At 39.1% G+C, this 20,642-nt stretch overlaps 1 protein-coding gene across 1 annotated transcript in view; it reads left to right on the top strand.

The window, feature by feature from the left end:
* Positions 1 to 20,642, top strand: part of CCDC149 (coiled-coil domain containing 149) — a gene marked incomplete at its 5' end in the record, with an annotated part of 36,993 nt that overhangs the window by 15,517 nt on the left and 834 nt on the right. Inside the window, 7 exons of the mRNA XM_010016740.1 lie at positions 1,294 to 1,466; positions 2,565 to 2,637; positions 3,946 to 4,030; positions 5,319 to 5,463; positions 11,725 to 11,801; positions 13,187 to 13,219; positions 16,908 to 17,015. Coding sequence (XP_010015042.1) covers positions 1,294 to 1,466; positions 2,565 to 2,637; positions 3,946 to 4,030; positions 5,319 to 5,463; positions 11,725 to 11,801; positions 13,187 to 13,219; positions 16,908 to 17,015 — 694 coding nt within the window. The remainder of the gene's footprint in view (positions 1 to 1,293; positions 1,467 to 2,564; positions 2,638 to 3,945; positions 4,031 to 5,318; positions 5,464 to 11,724; positions 11,802 to 13,186; positions 13,220 to 16,907; positions 17,016 to 20,642) is intronic.

Below are 20,642 nucleotides of genomic sequence, written 5' to 3'. Positions count from 1 at the left end.
TTTCCTGCTCTCAGGAGTTTCTTTTCTAGATGATTGAATCTCCCCTTTGTATAATGTGCAGCAACAACTTGTGACAATTGAATATTGTTGATGCATGTTGTTGCAAGACACTTGTTAGTGAAAGCTGTTGTGAGTATTCAACACAATATGTGTTGGCTGATGCAACTCCTAAAGATACTCTCTGAATCAAATTTTCTGTAATAGTGTTGTTAGTCTCCTCTTCCTCTTGCCTCTTAGATATTTCTTCACCCCTTTGGAAAAATTCTTGCATCACACCTCTTTTCCCTACCTGTATTAATACTGTGTTCCATTAATACTAGCATCCAGTTCATCAGACTGCTTCCCTAATCCTGATAGATAGCTTTCTGTACAATTTGGGGTATTTGTGTTGTCTGTTGCTCACACACTCATTCCTACCAGTTCCACCCTGAATAAGCCATTCTGTGATCCAGGAGAAGGTGTGTATTTCTTGTTTTTCAGTGTTCACTCAAGTGCAGTGCTACTTCAGCTTGCCAGAAGGACTCTTGGCTGCACTTGGTCTTCTTCCACTGTGATTCTCTCTGGTATCTCTGTTCCCAAGCTCATGTTCTCCCTGTTCATCACCTGGCTTCTTGTCACATGGTCTTCTGTTGTCCTTCCTGACTTACCAGTGTTTTATAAGGTGCCAGTGAAGACTTCTCAACTTATTGCAGACTTTTCTTACACTCTCTGTTTCCTCCCCTTGGAAGTTTGAAGCTTTTTGTTCTTGAAGGAGTGAGTATCTTTCATACTGCACTCCTTCACTTTTTTGCTTAATAGCAAAGCTCACTCCGTCAACTCCATGCTAGCTTATTTTGTACTTTTCTCAGTTCTTTTTCCCGTTGTGTGGAACTTTATTGCTGAAATTTGTATATTAGTAGATACTCCCCCTTACAGACTTTTTTATCATCCTCCAAACTTGCCAAATTCTTACTCAGTTGAGTTCATTCCACAAGTCCTAGAAATTATATGCTAATGCCAGCTTCATGTGTTTGTAGCAGAATCATAGTGGGGATTAAGGTGTTACATTTTAGCTATTTTCTAGAAATTTTGTAAAACAAGTTTAACTACTAAAGTTACTTAACTTCAAAATAATGAAATAATATTAAAATAGTGTAAAAGTACCAGGGGTTATGAGCTTTGGAAGGACTTTTAACTGTCCAGTATCAATCCTGGTCAGGCTTGCAGTGGGTGTTGTTGTTTTCAGTTTGGGTGCTAAGTAGTCGTTTGTTTAAATGCCAAAGTACTCATATAGCTCTCCTTTTTTTTTCTCAGATTGAGACTCTGAGATACGATCTTCAGGCTGCACTGGATGAGTTACAAGATGTGAAAGAGGAACGCTCTTTTTACCAAGATAAGTCTGACAGACTAAACCAAGAACTTAATCATGTGTTAGGAGGGCATGAAAACCGTATCATTGACGTAGACGCTCTATGTATGGAGAACAGGTGAGTGCATTGCAAACTTTACTGTTGCCCCAGAACAAGTAGGGTATTGCTTTAACAGGAGCATCAGGAAGTCAGTCACAACAAAACTTCAGGTAAAATAGATCCAAGAATGAAAGTTAAAAGGTATTTTTGCCATTTTCTTGGTAAAAAACGTGGTTACTGGTCTCTGCTAAGGATGACAAAGAGGAGTCACTGACAGAGCCATAGCAGGCACCTCCCTTAATGACAACAATTACCTTAAAGTGAAATAGATCTTGTAAGACACTTTCCATTTACAGACACTTATGCTTCAGGTAGGAAAGTGTAATACCAAAGGCATTACTTCCTCCCAGGAACTCCAGGGTTTTTTTCTGTTTCGGTGGCCTGCAGAGCTCCATATCAGTTTAAGCCCCCTGCTCCCCTGGCAATGAGATGATTTTTTTTTTTTCTATGAAATAGTTAAATTGTCACAAACCCTAATTCAGCTGCAGTTGCACTACATGAAAGAGGGTATTTTATAAACCCTTTATACATGAAAAAGCTATTTTCCTATGTGGAAATAGCCATCTAATACAAGTGCATAAACTCTATTAGGAAGAACTGTACTGTTTCAGTTAACTGTATACTATTTTTCAACTATACTGTTAAATTTTCTCCTTTGTGATTGCTAATGAGAAGTGCCATGTAAGTGATGGATATTGCAACGCAAATGTTCTGCATAGTTGAGTCTTGTGTTGACATAAATACAAATCTTCATGTGTCCGTCTCACAGACCTTCAAGTACAGAGGACACGACTAAATGCTTCCTATTTCATCTAGCCATAAATATATCCTTTTAGCTTCCCTCCCCCAAAACCTAAGGACTGATGTAAAATGGTTGTGCATCATGCTTGACAAATCGAACCGAAGAGCAGCCTCCTTTCCTGATGCCATTTGTTTCCCTAGTTAAAGTTTTATGGGGTCAAGAGCAGTAAGATTTTGTTACTTTATCCCTCACAGAACTGCAGAGGGAAAAAACCTCTCAGTAGTTCAAAGGCAGGACATGCCGAATAGTAAAGGGGAACGCTTGAGGCAGTACTTGAAGGTAACATGAAGTAAAGGATTACATTTCTTTTTCAGGTATCTTCAAGAAAGATTAAAACAACTTCAAGAGGAAGTCAACCTTCTGAAGTCTAATATTACTAAATATAAGGTAAGATCCTCTCAGTGTATCATCTAAACTGTGCTTCACTGTTCATGGAGGTTATTGTTCAATCTTATGTTCATATGCATTTAAAGAACAAAACTGTGTCTTCAAAGAAAAATCCACCATTAACATTCTGACCATATTAGAATGTATACATATTACATGCTCAGTCTTCCTTGTAGGCTTCTTAGCTGATGTAGTACAAAAGGCTACCCACTGAGTATTTAGAAAAATGAATTAAGTGTCTTTAAGTTCTGTGTGGAAGCCTTCCTGCTGCTGGGAGGGTGATCAGCCTTCCAGCCTGATGGTAGGTAAGAAGTAGCAGGTCATGCAGTGTGTGGTGAACGACTGCAACTGTGCTGCTGTAACAAACAGGCCTTGTTTCCCTGTTCTCTAATGGCCACACATTTCTTTAGGTGGCTTAATGATTGATAAGTCTTCATTGTTCTTCCATTCCTGGGTTAAGATACATGCTGTTTGGCGTGAAACCTTCAGGACTGAATCCTAAGGGCAAAATATTCTTGCTCTTCCCTGAAGTCAAGCACTCCATTTCTGTCTGCAAGTGATTTTGGGGTGTGAGAGGGGAGGACTGCTTGCTAGGGCATGAGAAGGGTTGTTTTAAAACTGTCAATAGGACTTCTGAACCATTTAGGTCACTATGAAACAGTCACAGCACTGATTGCTTTTTGTGCATGAGCAAAGCTGCTCAAAGTACCAAGTTCATTTCAGTGTCTGTTCACACTTACGAGTTGGGTGTCCCAGAGTGTGAGTTAGTTTATTGGTGAGAACTGAGCATCTTGGTGGACTCAGTTTCACAGAACTGTAATTGTTTTGGAAGAGCTGGACTTCTGTAGCAGGATCATTCTGTTGCTAATTCCTGAAAGTCAGTATTTGCTACTAAAAGGGCTTCTAGAAACTGATAGAGGAGCCTGAGCTTTCCCTTTGAAGCCTATCCAAGGAAATGCTGGGAAAAGTCTGATTTTGTTCCCAACTGATATCCTCTACAGGATACTGCAGTATCTTCACTGGCACTCAGATGTTTAAACAATAGGCAAGCCTGAAAAATGTATTGGGGTTGTGGGTGGGAGAGACTACATTAAAGAGCAGTGAGATAGAGTGAGTCTTTGTAACATTTCAAAGACTGTTATGGCTGGACAGTAATACTCCAGGAATCACACACCCGTGGGTTACTGTGGGTGTAAGGCCCTGCAGAGTTGTTCTGAGACCAAAATACAAAGCTCCAGATTCTTTACTCTTAATGAAGGGGTTTGTTGGCTACTGTTTTTCTAAATAAGATGTTTGTTGTTTCCTTAGACTGCACTAGAGAGACGAAAGAATTCAAAGACTCACGGTAGATCCAGTAGTAGTGCTCTGACTGGGGTCCTGTCTGCAAAGCAAGGTATTGCATCAGTGCAGCATGGTGTTGCATATCCCACTGAATTCCTTCCTCCTTCTGTCTTACCTCTTAATTTCAGTAACCATTTCCTCACCAACTGAGCCAAAATCTTTCTTCTCTTTTCTGTTTATTATTATGTGTTAATTTTTTTGTCGTTTTCTTGGTTGACTTGACAATATGAAATCTCCCCCTTCAGTGCTGCTTCTCCTTTTGTTACTCTTTTGCCGTTCATTCTCTCCCCTGTCAGTTTTATCTTCTCTCTCTTTTTTTTTTTTTAATCTCTAAACCTTTCTGCAACTTTGACCCTGACAAATCACTTGTTTATTCATCTCTTTGCTCTGCTAACAATGGCAATCACAATTCATGTTCCAATGAAAATAGGCTAGATGGTAGAGGTGGGGCCCTAAGTCAGCTTGTCTGCTACTGTTTTTAGAAGCTTTTACATTCTGATGTTTCGCAAGAAAGCCTTTTGCCCCATGTTTCTTCATGGGTAGCAAAATGGAGTAATCTCTTTTTCTGCCCTTCAAAGAAAATACCAAGATTAGGAAAGAAAGGGGAAGAGAAAGTTCTTTGAGCCAAGCAGTACACCTGGCACCCTACTGTTAGGTGTTGGTGTATTCATACACACATACAAGACTGGTAGCATTTGTCATGGTAGGTTGAAACTTGCTGTTCTGTTTTTGGCTTCCCTTCTGTCCTCTTCTCTATGTACTTTCATACATACAGATAGATATACCTAAAGAGGCATAGCCAGATTCTAGTTACAGAAGTTAGCAATACTACCAAACTTTCTGATGTAGTTGAGAGGTTCTACAGGCTCTAAAAGCTGCAGAGGAAAAGTTCATGGTTGACTATAATTTCACATTAGTCTTAAATAACCTGAAGGACGTAATTATTCTTAAAAGTAATATAAAAGCTTCCTTGTGGGCTTATGTTTTAATGTAAGTGGGAGAGAAATGACCGATTTTTACTGATCTTTAGGCCTGTAGAAGAATGAGTTTGTTTCCTTCTGAACAAAAATAATTTTCCAAAAGCAGAATTAAATTAACGTAAGATATGTCTGCCTATATTTGTTCTGGCAATCGCTGTGGAATAATGATCAGCTTAGAAAGCCACCATCTTTATGCCAGCTAGAGATTACATTTCCGGGCTTTTGGTTTTGATTGTAATTGAAAGGAACAATATCTGTATTAGTTTAAGTAATGAGAAAGTTCTTTAATTGTGAGTAAATGTTTGTGTCATGTCTCTCTACATGAGAAGCCAAAACTCTTTTGTGTTTTTAATGTTACAGTCCAAGAGTTGTTGTCAGAGGATCATGGATGTAGCCTACCAGCCACACCACAGTCCATTTCAGATCTCAAATCACTGGCCACTGCATTGCTGGAAACTATCCATGAGAAAAACATGGTCATACAACACCAAAGGCAAACCAACAAGTAGGTTGCATGAATTCTAAGTAAAATAGAACTTGCCAAGCTTGGGAAAAGTCATAGTTTTGGGGGAGTTTCAGTGAAATGGGAAAGAAGATCCATTTTCGCAGAAGAATCATTGTCATTGTTAACTGGTGGGTTCTTTAGTTTTTAAGATCAAGTATATGTTTAGAGAAAAAGTACGAAGTCTGGGGTTGACAAGAGACCTGTCTGCCTCTGCTGGGCAAGGTTTGCTGCTCAGGGTTAAGACAAACCATAACAACACAGGGGTGTTGTGACCTGTAGCAGGTAGTCATAGGGAGGGCTAAAGAAAAGCTGCTGGGAGGAGGGACACGTTGAACTGGAGGAGGTATGTGGTAATTGGTTGTTACCAGTTTGTAGGAATTTGCTAATGAACACTGGGGGCATAGTAAATGTTGCACCTAGAAAAGGATCTGAAAGGTTTTAGTGTAACATTTGTCACAGGCTAGCAGCCTGTGTGTCATACAAATGATAGCTGTTGCTCACTGCCAAAAGTTGGAGAAGATAAGCACAGTTGGATTGCTACTGTAAGGTTTTTATTTTAAATGTGAACTGAACTTTCAGGGAGAGTTTGTTTACTCTCAGCTGTTCCACTCCCCAGTAGAATTCTGTGTGTCTTGCGCAGCTGTATCGTGGCAGAATGTAATAGTTTTTGACACATTTCCTGACATTCTGATATTATTGTCCGTATACAGAGTATGAAAATCAGAGCTAGGGAAGAGTTCATGATTCTGTGCTCAGTTCAGGGCCGGGGGGGGTGTTCTTCTTTTTTTGCCTTTTTTTTCTTTACCACTGAGTCACTACTGGTAATCAGAGGTTATTCAGGCTTCTCAAAAGCACGTCAGGACCAGATGCCAGAAAGAAGCAGACATCTTTCATGAAAGGAAGGATTAGTACTGAAGTAAACTGCATTGCACTAGAATAGATGATTCATTTTGAAAATTGATAACTCTGATACTAGGCAGACTCTATTGCATAATTCTTAGTGATGTGGCAACAGAAGTAGAGGAGCAGTTTATAGCCACTCGTAATACTCTTGAGAAGGCAAATGCCTAATTGGCTGAAGGGAGACTAAAGCGGTGAAAATGTAGCCCATACCTAACTGATGGCAGCTCAGTCAGTTCATGTCTGTGTGTCATGTAGTGCAAGAGGAGTTCCTGCACTGAGCAATGCTAATGAAGGGCTAACACCTGCTTACTCTGTTCTTGCTGCTAGTGTAACGTTAGGAGGAAAACATTCTGAGAACAACTTTTGTTTGTTATTTGTTATTCCAGCTATAACCAGCCTTTTACATCCAGATATTGTATCATTACCCAGTGTTCTAGTTTGCATACTCTTGCCTATAACTATAGCAGACTTCTTTCTTAATTTTGTATCTCTCTTTGATCACATTAAGTCTCTTGCATCTCTCAACTATGTCACTGCAATGATGGCTTCACTTTCTGATACCACTGTCTCACTTTCAATCATTGAGTATGGGTTTTCTTGAGATAAGCCTCCACAAGGAGGTATGATTCTTTTATCTGCATACCCAAATGGCCATATATAGCCATGGGAGTAGAGATTGGATGTGTGCACAAACTGTTATTCTGTGCCCAATAGAATTGGAGGGAGGTGACAGTCTATATCTCTCCCAGGTCAGGAGTGTGCTCAGAGCTGTAGTGCTGTATTCAGTTCAAGATGCTTCAGAGGACAGGGAAAGGGGAAGAAAGATAAATCCTGGGTAAGTTGAATGAAGAGCCCCAGCAACACTCCTATATGGTTTACTCATTCTTTTTGTCACCTTTGGCATTAGTTGGATTAAAGAAGCTTTTAAGAAGCTAGGAGGAACGAGAACTGTTTCAAGTAGGAACACTTAAGACACAAAACATTGAAGTGAAAAAGGGAAATGCAACATAGGACGTCAAGGAAAAACATCCCTTTTTTGAGGTGCATTAGCTGGTTGTTGGGGGCACTTATCTGCCATGCATGAAGTTACAAGTTAAGACTGCTGATTTCTGAAAATGGGGAAGAAACGGGCCACCTGTCAAAGAAGACTGTCAGTGAGAGTGAGGTCAGTGCACAAGTAAAACAGATCCATAAACTGGTACCAGTAGAAGGTGCATTGTTTTGTTGAAGATATATCTCCATTCTCCAGAGTAGGAAGTTGAGAAGCATGTCGGGCTAGTGAGAATTATAATGACAAAAGGCTTTTCATAAATCAGAAGGTAGAAATCTTCTCCTTCACCCCTGTTTGCCTGGCTTTGCCTGCACAAAGAGCATGTTTGGAGGACATGGTTGTTCTTTAGATTACTGTTTGAAGAAAGTGAGATTTATTGGATAAAGAATGTGAGATTTTGGGATGGTTGTTTCATTCAAGGTAATTCTGGGTTTGATATTTGATAGATGATTGACCTGTTAGTGATTTTGTTATCAGTAAATGAAACTTTTCAGACTATATGAACTTATTTTCTTCTAAACAGTTAACTCTAAAACCAAAACCTCTTTTGTTGCTTGCAGATTGAGAGATGGCTGTGGAAGTTTACGATAGCAGAATGGTAGATTTGGTTTCTGATTAACTGAAGCAATAACAAGGTAGTGGATTTTAAAAATGTAGATTAGAATTTGGATGTGCTGTTGAAGTTGACTTTCTGACGTTATACTGTTGTTAAAAACATCCGTTGCCACTTGCTCTTGGAACACACACGCTATTATTATTGCTGCTTTTCTAAATATGTGCTGTGATAAAAGGAGCTGTGGGAGTATGTGCCTAGGAACAAGTAGGCTAAATCCAGCCTTTATTTTTTTAGCCCCACTTTTGAGAAAAAAAAAAAAAAAAAAAAGAAGTTGTTTGGGAAGAAAACAGGTCATTTTCCCCAGGTGGTTGGTAGCCAGTACTGCCAAGTTTAAGTAACATCCTCACAAGCACATTAGCTTAATTTGAAAAGGCAGTTGTAAATGAGTTCTCTATGCAGTAATGCGTTGCAAGATTAAATAGTTACGTAAATGCAAAAATAAACAGTCCTAACCCTGCCTAGCAAGTGGATAAAAATCTTTCTTCTTCTGCCAGCAGTAAACGGTTTATTAGACATTCTTTTTAGTGCCATTTATTCCTAAAATTGCCAGCACCCAGGAAAGCCAGATGAGAGTAGAAGCTGCTCTGCTACTTAGACACGTTGGACCAACTTTAACAGTTCTAACTTGGGCACGCTCAGTCATGACCAAAATTACAGAAAGGATTGTGTCATCTGTAAATGTTTTCATGTGATGTATAGAACTAGATACGTGACCGTGACGGACCCTACTAACAGACATTCGGGTGATTGTGTCTGTATGTCTTCTGTAGTAAGGTCTAAATGGAAGGTGAGGTGAATAGATTTCAGGTGCTGTAAATCAGCACAGCTCCCTTCAGATTACAGCCATGTATGTTGGGAAGCATGGAAGAGCTGGAAGGGAGCTTCTAAATTCATGTGGGAGCATTGCTGCTGTTACGTAAACAACAGATTTCTGTTAAACCTTATCCTGGAGGGAGGTTTAGACTAACTTCCTTGTTGCATTAGACACACAACCAGAGAACCACATAAATAGTTGTCTGCACCTTTGTCAACACGATCCTTGTGCTTTAGTCAAAGAATCTGGTCCACTATGGCTAGAGATAAGAAAATAGATTAGGGAATTTGATGCTACCGACCCATTCAGCCCCTTTAAAAATACCTGCTGTTCCAGGCCATCACAGCTCAGTCTTCGCACAGCACATACAGAGATGGCAAATTGTCTGGAATTCACAGGGAAAGAAAGGAATGGGATAAGCCACACAGTGCTCAGGTTTGCTGGCACATGTTTTTCAAGAAATGTTTCGTAAGAACTCGCAGCTTTATGTAGGGTTCATTTCTCCCATAGCTGTCTGCAGATAACGTGGCTTGAACAAACTAGAATCATACACATCATTGAATGTATTTTGCTCTCTTCCTGAATGAAAGGAATAGGGTTAAGCATTGTCCTCTCTTTTTGCCAACCATTGTTCAGAGCAGCAGAATGATCCTTCTATGTGAGAACCTGCAACAAAGGTTAAAAAATAGCTCAGCGCCTCTTCTGACGATCCAGTAGGAATTATCAGGATATATTTCCTCCAAAACGTTTAGATATTGTATGGCGCAGCTGATAAATGAATTAAAAGATTTAAGAGAAGTGAAAGAAAAGTGACTTTGCCATTGTCTGAATAACAAGAGCAGAAGCAATAACTGAACTTGATGCAAAGGGCTGAGTTTCTTTCTGTGATAGGCTAGCTGACAGGGAGGGCAGTATCTTTCCACAGTTTTCTGCCCTGGAACTACTGGTGAACTACTTATGGAAATAATAATTTTTTCTTTTCCTGGCAGAAGTGCTGAATGAGTGACCCATTTGTGGTGACAATCATTAGCCAAATCAACATCGTTTTGTCATCTCCTTGGCTAAACTAATATGTCATGGAATCTCTGTCTGTTTCCTGCCCCTCTAAGTCAGGGGAACTCCATGTTCTTCAGCTGACCCTTGGTGGGACCTTAGACACAAAGATAGGAGTGAGCTCCCAGTAGAGCTTCTTGAAAGTTGCTGTGTGTCTTTCTCCGTCACCTTTGTACTGCAGAGCACAGCTGCTGTATGTCTGGCCATACACTGGGTATGAAAATAGAGTTGTTAAGGCTGAGTGTCTCATGATGAAAGCATTCTGAAAGTGAAATCTCGACTTGAACAATTTTAATTGTCATTGGAGAAGACAGTAACAGATCCATCATAACCTTGGTAACCTATTTGATTACTGAGTTTCAATGGGGAAATAAACAAAACTGCTTCCAAATGTCTTCTCTCCTTGTAAATGTGATGGACTGTTTGCTTTTTAGTTGATATACACCCTAGTACCTCTCAGTGCTTTCTCTGACATTTATTAAAAGCTTTCTTTTTCTCTTTTACATTCTCTCTCTCATTTTGATATTTTTGTAATCTTTAAAATACTTACAGGCTTTTGTAGTGTCACTGCAGAGCCCTCACTGTAGAGATATAAAAAATACTTAGTCCTTGTTAATCAGTTTTTCTAGCCCCTTTGATATTCGCTGGGTTTGCTATTCTTCACGTCCTTCCCAGATTTTGCCATCTTGTCAGTAATGACATTCCCAGTATGTTCAAATGTCTGCAGCATAAAACCCTTGTTGGAGAGCACGCAGTGCAGTATTACACAGCTCAGGTGAGCATGGGAAGATGCTATTGCCTAGCTGTGTTGTGATATGCTGCTTCTCAGCATTCAGTTCAAATTTAACCGACTTACCCTGTTGCTGTAATTTGATGAGTAAAACTTGCTGTCTATTATCTCTGCTGTCATGTTTAGAATTGCTGCCTCGTCCAGGTTTCTCACCCTATTGAGTATTGTTTGGGATTTATTTAAAGACTTCTGACTCTAGGAGACTTGCTGTGACTGTGAGAGAAACACTTTCCAAAAAATCATTGGAAAAAAGGGCTTTCTTTGAAAGATAGAAATCTCTCATTTGATCTGAGGAGAGAATTAAGACTAAAAGTTAAATCCTGCAGGAGAGCTGGCTGCAAATAGCATTTTGTAGGAATCAGACACGAAAGAAGAGATGACCCAAGAAATGCAATCAAAACTAAGAGTAGGTGATAAAGGCACTAAAGAGCTTGAAGCTTTTTAGTGAAGTAGAAAACAGAGTTTGGCACAAAAAGAAAAGATGTAGTGGAAAAGATATTCCTTGCCATTTTAAGCAATCTTAGTGATAGAGAAACCTCTGTGAATAAAGGCTTATGCCAAAATTGTGTTTTAGAATTTCAGAATCAATCTAAATGTTGTCTTGAGTTTTCTATATTTTGTCTGCATAGCTTTTACGTTCTGCTTTTAGCTGTAGAGAAAGTAAAAGTAACTGGAAAGAGATACTTACAGGTGAGGAAATAGATATATTGTGAGTTGCTATTCTTTGTCTTTACCAAAGGACAAAGGTTGAATGTCCAATACATCCAGACTTTTTTTATTTTCTAAATCCACAGGATAGATTAGATAACTGTATTTAATTTTCATTTAACTCTTGGAAAGGTTGCCCATTGCCATTAGTGAAAAGAAATGACCGTGTACAGGTTTAGTGCACTAGTGAAGTTAAAAATTCAGCTGTAGTCATGTAAGCAGTTGGGCTTTGGTTACCTTAGTATAAGAAGGTATAGTATTCTTAGTATAAGAATCTCATCTCAGCTGACCATCCCTGGCTTTTGTTTGTGTTTTCTTTTCCCAAGAATTCTAGGTAATCGAGTGGCAGAACTAGAAAAGAAATTAAGAACTTTGGAAATTGCTGGCTTGTGGAGTCTCCCAGGTTAGTACAAATTCGAGAGAGCAGTTTGCGTTATTTAGTTTTCAGTGGTATATTTGCATTTAAGAAAAACTTGGCTGTATTTTTTTTTCATGGCAGTCATTTTGTGAATGTGCTGTTCAGCACATTCGCAAAATTAGAAAAGCCTAATAAATGTGAAGTTGAAACCACAAATCGTGGGACACTTTAAACTCAAAGTCAAATATCTATACTGGAAACAAATAAATTTAAACACTGGAAATAATTGAATTGTCTCCATAGTCTGCAGGCAAAAACCGAAAGGGAACTGTTTTATTTAAACATTGTCTAAAATGATACACAGGATATTGGCCATTATGTTTTTCAACAAGTTCTATTTATTAATTTTGTACTTCTTGTAACTTCCATGGGTTCTATCACTGTATTCTTAATGGTTTCTTTCTGTAAAATCATAAACTCTAAGAAATTGGAAATGTAAATGATGTTAAATTTTCTAGTCCATCTCTCCAGAACAGGCTTATTCCCTGTAGCATCTTAAGTATTGTATTTGGTTTTGAATTACTCAAGTAATGGGAGATTAATCTGTTTCCTAATAGACCTCGCTGTTAGGAAAATGTGCAATATTTAATTTACATTTACTTTTTGCTTCTTTTCTTCCCATTACACCTAATTGTGTCTTCTTTAACACTGTAAATTATGCTATTCCATTGCTGGTGTTTGCATCATTAGGCTTTGTTGTTTACGGCTTCCTGTCAGTGCTACTGGGGGTGGGAGATAGTGTGGTTTAGGCTTCTGTCTTTTTGGCTCTGTTTTTTTCCCACCTAACCTTTCCATCTAGAAGAAAACATTTGACAAAGCTGAAGGCACCTTGTGACAAACCTGCGGTGTTCAGCTGTTTGGCCTGATGTGGTGTATTTCCACTTTAGCTTGCAATCACCTTTCTGGAACTGGCTCTCTTCTTGATGCTTTCCAGAACTGAAGGTCCCAAATTTGTTTGCATGGATTACTCTTCAGTTAGTCACTTAACCATACATAGGGTACTTAGTGCATTTGTCCCTCCTCCCCGTGTTCTCCAAAAGATGCAGGTGAACTATTTGTCTAAGACTCTGCTAATGTGGTTTTGTCCATTAATCCAGATGTGTATCATAAACTCACCAGTTTAAGGTACTGTAGGTTTGGTTGGTTGGGTTTTTCGGTTGGTTGGTTGGGTTTTGTTTGTTTTTTAAAAATAGTGTTCCATGAAATTCATACACTAATAAATGCAGCATTTCTAATCTTTTCAAAATATATTAAAACAAAGGAACAGTAGGAACTTCTTGCACCATTGTTGTTGTATGTAGGTAAGACATCAAATGAATGTTTGTACAATAACAACTGTCTCTTTCCTTCCTTTCTTTTGCTGCCTGAAGGCCTGAGCTACAATATCTCAGTGGGATTTGGGAGTAGGTTCTGCTTAACATATATTTTTAGTAACTGATTTTATCAGTACGTTAAATATTGTCACTGCATGTAAATAAACAGAACTGTTATCTGAACATTTTTGTATCCAGCAGGTTAGGATGTTCGGTCAAGTGAGTTAGATGACCACAAGAGAAATAGAGACTGCTCTACAAGACAATTTCTTTAAATTGAGGAAAATAGTAAGAAAGGATGATCTTAAATAGTGATAAAGGAATTTTACACTGGATTGCAAATTCTGTTGAGCCCCAAGGTTTGTTGATTTGATGCTTACATTTTAAATTAAGAATGCACTTTTGTTTCTAAGTGCACTCAAGTCTCAAGGTGGTCAGAAACAGCCTTGTAACACCTAGAGGGTCACCAGTTTTCTTTCAGAGCATGGAAAGCTTCTGCTTCATAGAACAGCAGCATGTTACAAACAGTGTGGGAACTACCACAGTGGACTCTGCAGATGAATGTTGGCTCCAGTGAGGGGCATAATATGAGGAGTATCTCAGTCTTAAATCCAAAGAGAAAAAGTAGTATCTGCTTGGGAGTTTAACTTCTTTTCATTGGAAAAAATACGGAGCTGAAAGCTGATGTTCAGTCTAGCACAAAAAGAGATGCACATTATAAATTGCAGGGTTTTAATCTGAAGTTAATGTTCCTATTTAGGCATCATCGTCCATATAACATTTATAACATCTGCTGTCACCATAGTATTAATATCTTCCAAATGGTGTTAATAAATGATGTTAATAAACTTTATCCTATTGAACAAAGAGCTTGACCGCTTCTAATTTTTTGTTAGGTGACATATTTGTCATCTGCTTTTTGAGCAATGCATGACTGAGCTATGGGGAGGCTAAATCAAGAGCATATATTTAATTTTTGAAAGGCGAAGCTGGTAGCGTAGTTCATTTTCTGCAGAAGTTCTGCCTGCCACAAACTTTAGCTTCCCCTGTCTGGCAAATGGGCTTTAATCAAACAGATCTCTTGTGAGGTTCATTGCTGAAAAGAAAACAAGCTGGGGCATAGATTTGGTTCTGATTTTCTTTTTAGGATCCTGTTTGCCTTGAGAAGGAAGAAGAGAATGTGATGTTACAGAAGCATTTAATTCTTTGCTTTGTCTTAGGTACATTGTGGTTCAAATATGCACACATAATGTGTTGTGCATTCAGTAATAGTTCATAGTAAACACCACCTCATTCCTCTCACAATATGTAATTCTGTATTGTTTTAAAACTATCCTTTCCTGAAAATTCCAGATTTCCACTGAGAAAAAAAAAAAAGTCTATGAAAAGAGCCAACCATGACTCAGCCTTTTTCTGTCTGGGAGGATGAGAAAGTTTCAGTGCTGCCTCTTGCTCTGCAGTAATCAGCATGGAGCAAAGGCAAGGAAAAATAATGGGCTCAACAGCTGCTGAGTACAGCCGGCAGTATACCCAGTTACAGTGGTGCAGGGTGCAGCAGAGGTGGTGAGAGGATACCCAACCCTGGAGAAGAAACTGAAGAATTTACTGCTACTGAAAACTTACTTGTTTGCTTATATATATATTTTGAGATCTGTATACTTTTCACTAAAGTCCTTGAAAAATTCATTAAACAGAAGAACATAAGGCTGTATAAGTTATGAAATTGAGCTTACACGGCAGCTAATGGAAATTCCCTGTGTGTAATCCAACTTGAGACCGTGATTCACGGACTATAGTGCAGCAGTACCCTCCTTCATGAATGGATGTGAGTCACTGTTAATAAATAAGCATGCATCAGATTCTTTGGGCCGCATCTGTTGCTTAGATGTGTGGATACTGAGCCGAGCGTTATTTTCTGTAACCAAGTTGGTTTTCAGAGAAAAATGTGGAAATAAATCTGTTTACTGTGTAAATGCTGGCTGAAAGTCAAGAAGTTTCTTTTCTGAAGCTTGTTTTGCAGTCTTTAGGGACTTCAGCTCAGGCTTTACTGTTTTTAATTCAAAAACAAAAGAAAAAGACTTTGCTTTCTACTTTCCTGTTAAAACCCACCTCTGCCCCTTTTTTTATTCGTAATTAATCTCTTTAAAGTTTACTTCCTCTGTTGCATTCTTTTGTATCTTTTTGGATACGTGGCCACTTCTGACTCTGTATGAATATCTTTTGGATGTTTTCATACCACTAGTTCCCTGAATGATTTAGTTCTTCTTCCAACACAAAATTCCTTCACTGTTACAGGGAAGTGCATTCATTTAGGGGCTTTTGCATTTTCAGATAGCCATCGGATTTGGTTTGCCTTTTTTTTCCCCTCCTGTTTTAATTAGTTTTGCCTTACATGGGGCAGGGGTTCTCCACTTTGCTGTTAGTTAATATTATTGTTTATTACTTGCTATGGTGAAGGCAGAATTCTGATGCATACTTGGCAGGGAGATCAAAGCTTGACAAGATCCGCATTTCAAAAGCATTAATTGCATTCGTATTGTTACAGTGTATACCCCAACATGTTAAGGATGTAAAAACATCATTAATTTCTTCAGGATCAAGGCATTTACAGCCAGTGGTTTCAAAAGTAGTTAGGGATTGGGGTGATCCATTTTAGACTCCATGGGAACAGCTTGGCTTTCATTATTTCTTAGTAGGTACCAGAACTTTCTTGGAGCTGAATTTATTCTGGGTATCATCTCCTGACCTGGTGCTCTTTTGAAAGTCTTTGTCTTGGATGGGTGATTAGATTTAGGATGTTGCCTTAAGGTGAAACGTACAAGCAGATTTAGAGGGGAGAAGTGGTTGTTACATAAATGTCCATTCTTATGGAGATAAATAGAGCAGTAGCTTGCTGCCTCCCCAGCCATTACTTACCGGTTGGCAGTTGTTCTGGAGGCCACACAAACACCACGCTTAGCTGATCTTGCACATTTCCTGCCATTTCCCCTCTAGGTTTAAGGTAGTGTCAGTCACTAAAAACGTGAGCATCGTGAATAGCAGAGGACTTCCTGAAGGATCTGCAGGTGTTGCTTTCTGTATTGCAAATATATGTAAAGATTAGGCATCTACAGCAGAGTCCTCAGCTGAAGAGTTTCTTGCACTATTTTGTCTGCAGAAGAGCTGGAAAATTGCCCTTCTCCATTTGGTTTAAAATGAAAATGCTCAGAAATGCTTTTGGAATTTTCAGATTAAAATCCCTTACTCCCTTAGTACTTAGTTATGCTAAGCTTTTAATTTATTTTATTTTTCTTTAAGGAAGCAGTGTAGGATAATATGTGAGTCTGTAGCATAAAACTACATATGTGATACCAGCAGGTTCATCATTGAGGCACAGTAAGAGAGAGTAAAGAGTCAGTGCTGGATGCTTACTGGTTAATAGCATGCAAATGATCCATTATTCTTTGTAAAACTTCTGGTATGATTCGATTATTAATATTCTGAATTGAATGGTAACTGCCAATACAATTTGCTGCATACAGCACCTGGTTGTCCTTCAAAAACTATCCTTTACTCAGTACTGGGGGTAAAAGCATACACCTTTCCTGTATTTGACTGACTTTGTCCTGGAGCTGGAATACGCATTTGTTCCGTGCTGTAAAAGGATCATTTGAGATGCTTATCCTGTTCTGTACTTTTCCATAACATCACAAAAATATTGTAGGATATGTTTGAATATCATTAGTGCGCGATGGATGTATTTGGTGAATTAATGGTTCTAACGCTTGGATTGTTTCAGGTGGAAAGGATACCATAACATTCAGTGACCCAACCTTGCCTGTTACACAGCGGTCCAGGTCACCGTTGTTAGCATTTACTGATAAGCCACTGAAAACTGGAGTACAAGGTGAGCACCTGGAACGTGGGGAACATGATGAGAGCTGAGCACTCATTTCTTTCCAAATAAAAAGGAATAAATTTTCATGCTAGGTTAGCAGAAGGCAAAGTTTCAGTGGTCACAGAGACTGAGTAAGTCACCCACAAGTAAAATGGCTAGATGGTCTGGTACAAATAGCAAAGAAACGACTGAAAACTGACCATTGAACAGATTGCACAGGGGAGGGATCAGGCCTTACACCTCAAGGAGTTTTCCTGCCGGATAACTTTATACTGTGAGAAGTTACTCATGGCATCTATGTTACAGTTAGCTGCCTTCTGCTCTTTTTACCTCAGTTAAAATGCACAGTAGGGAAGCAGTCTGTGGAACTGGTTTAGCACTTTACTGCATTATAGCTGATATCTAGATGAATGGCTTTGAGAGTGCACCCAGTAAATTGAAATACCTGACTTGTTTTCCCAAAGAAATTGACTGGTTTTTTTATGGTCTTGCATGTGTTTTGTTAAAAATCCCTCCCCAGTAGCAAGCTGTAACGTCTCTCCAAAGTCAAGCTTAACTTTATTTGACAGTAGCAGCAGATACTATTTCGCTGATAACCTTAATTTTTTTCCTTAGTTTTTCATAATGGATGGAGATGGATTATTACGCTTGCCTATCGGCATTTGGATAAGCTCTTTAATGGGCATAACATTTTGGTATGCCCGGTTCTCACTCAGCTAACCATGAAGCATCATAAACTGTTTATTTGTTAATCCTGAAACTAAATAGGTTGTGGCTTAATTTTGACTTTATTATCCATGTCATCATCTGATAAAACTTGACAGCCAGACTGATCGTTTGTTATAATAATCGTGATCAGCTGGTATTTTTGCTAAAAATAAGATGTGGAACTATAGTGAATAGTTCTCTGGTGAGTAGTAACAACTCATAAATATTCATTTTTTGCTTGCTTAATCATTGATTTTTAATTAAATCTGCAGTTACTGAAAGTATTTACTTGGTGGCATTATGCGCTTCCCTTTACATGTTTGTCCGAGGTGAGGTTGGTATTACAGTTTTGATTAAAGCTGCCTGTCAAATCTCATCAGACCCTGTTTCTGTTGCCTTGTAACACTGCCAAACTTCAGCTCTGGGCTGAAGCTTTTCATGCTGTGTTTTCTACTTCAGCTGGTATTTTTAATGTCAGCCAAATAACTTTTTTGTGTTAGATTCTGATGACCATGTGGGGTTTGGTTTGGGTTTTTTTTCTTTGTTTGGTTTGTGCATTTTGGGTCTTTTGTTAGTTTGGGTTTTGTTATTGTTGTTTTGTGGGTATTTTGGTTTGGTTGGTTGGGGTTTTTGTTTGTTTGGTGGGTTTTCTTCATGTGCAAGCATTTAGTGTGTCTAATTGAAAGGAATTTGGAATCCTGAGGAAAAGTTTTCCGTCCTGAGAAAACAGGCTGAAGTTTCTACCCCAGTCTGAACCATTCACTTTCAAATCTCATCTGATAAAAGCCAACCCCGTGATTCTCTTGAGCTTGCTTTGTGCCACCATCACTGGTAAACCTCTGCATGCACCAGTCCTTCAAGATAATGTAAACTTAGAGGGAACAAAGCGTAGAGCAGAGGAAAGGAAGGCTGAGATCAGGACTCTCAAGTGATGGGAAGACTAAAGGAGATGGGTAGTAAGGCACAGCTCCTCCACAGTCAGCAGTTACATGGCAGTGATACGCTTGAGTTACCTTTTGTGCTACTCTCCATGGAGAATGACTGTGCTGGTGGGTTTCAGGAGCTTGGTGCATATCGCAGTTTTTCATCTACACAGTGTACCTCCAAAATCTGGAGGAGCTTGGCAGCTGGGAAAAGTGTAGGAATGTATTCACCTGCCTTTGTTTACCTGCAAGTATACCCTTGCTTTAAAAGTATTCCTGAAATAAAACAAACCCACTTTTCTTTTCCTATTAGTTGAATGATCGGTTGAGTGAAAACAGTTGATAAGCAGAATAGTGATCTTTAAATACTAGGCCTGATGTCATGGCTGTCAGTTACGGTCCTTTAAATAGTACCATTGATACTTGGTGCCTTTTTGGCCCAGGGAATGTTTCCAGCTTTTGCAGTAACATACATTCTTTATCAGAACTTTCTATAATACATCAAATGTTACTCTAGCTAGATCTAATAATAATCAGAGGGCATTTTCAGGCCTTTTTTATCTAATCTACTTGTTCAACCTGTCTCATCAAGGCCTGTTTTCAATTGTGCATGTTGTCATTGTTACGGTTAAGCTGGATGGTGGAAGTCTGTAAGATACACTGCACAGTTCCTGTGTGAGAAGGCATAATGACATAGTACAATCCATGAATTAAACACTATCTTGTGCCACCAAATCTCACTTTATCCAGTGCACAGGATGGATAGTGTCATGGGATAGATTGTACATGAACGTCACAGCTGCTAATGAACAGCTATTTGGGTGTTTTCCTCTTCATTGTTGAATGCACTGTTCCTGCTGTATTGCCTGTGTGCTATTTCAAGCATTCCCTGAAGACAGAAGTACTGTTTTTCTAAGCACTTTTCTCTGGTGATACAGTGCTTTGAAACCATTTATCTTCAGAAAATTGCAGGAAGGTGATGGGATGGTGTTATCCTACTGTAGAGGGAGGAAACTGAGGCACACAATCAGGTAGAGTCCCTACTAATTTTGAATGTAGATTTGAGGAATGCAAGTTTTGGCTCTTTCTGGACCACTTTGGGTATGTGTGTTCAGATACACAACATGAGCAGAGCAGTGCTGCAAATAAAGCTTCTAGGTTTCCAGCCGAGTGCTCTAATAATAAGGATTAGGTCCAGTGGGCGATCACTTTTTGAAAGTTAATTTATCCCTGCCTTTTCCACAAACTTAAAGTCCAGCTGTTCAGAGTAGCATTCCTAGCTTCCTGGATGGTAGCGTCTGTTCCCTTCGTACCAACCCTTGTCTCACACAGCAGGTCCCAAATGATACATGAGGTGGGTCTGACAGAGGCAGTAGGCTCCTATATTGTGTAGCTCTGGTCCTTCCCTGCAGCCACGCTATCCTGTGCATTGCATGAGGCAGGATTCCTGCCAGAGAAAGAGAGTGAATGCTCATACATGAAAAGGTAATGCATCTGCATGACAAGAGTCATTTTAAGCTGTCAGCGCAGCCATACTTCTGGCATTTCCTGATTTTTCTTACTAGACTTCACGAGCTTGTTTTCAATGAGGCTTTTTGTCCTTAACTGAGATGGGGACAAATCCTCTCTCTTTCACAAAGCTATTTGTTTACACTTTGCTGTATTCTCTATTCTGACACTTTGTTCAGTGTTTGCTTTTTGGTATAATGGTGTATTTGGAATTCATCCACTGCTGCTTTGTTTTATGTTGTTACCCAAATTAGAATAATCTTTTATGTTAGGAGAAATGTTGCAGGACCAGTAAAGAAACTTCCTTATTGGATGAAAGCCTGTGAAAAGCTCAAAATAAACGGACCTTTTGTTAACCCTTGAAAGACATAGTGATGTGGGGAGTAATGTTAAGCTGTGCCAAAAATTTCTGTAGCCTTGCTTAGAGTTGATATTCCTTTGGAAAATGTTTGCCTGGCCCTGCTGTTCTGCAGTATGGTATCAACTATGACTCCTT

Source organism: Nestor notabilis, unplaced genomic scaffold, assembly GCF_000696875.1.
Source record: "Nestor notabilis isolate BGI_N333 unplaced genomic scaffold, ASM69687v1 scaffold9270, whole genome shotgun sequence".
NCBI classification, from domain to species: domain Eukaryota; kingdom Metazoa; phylum Chordata; class Aves; order Psittaciformes; family Psittacidae; genus Nestor; species Nestor notabilis.
The sequence above is the reverse complement of the archived record's forward strand: the minus strand, read 5'-3'. Positions and strand labels throughout refer to the sequence as shown.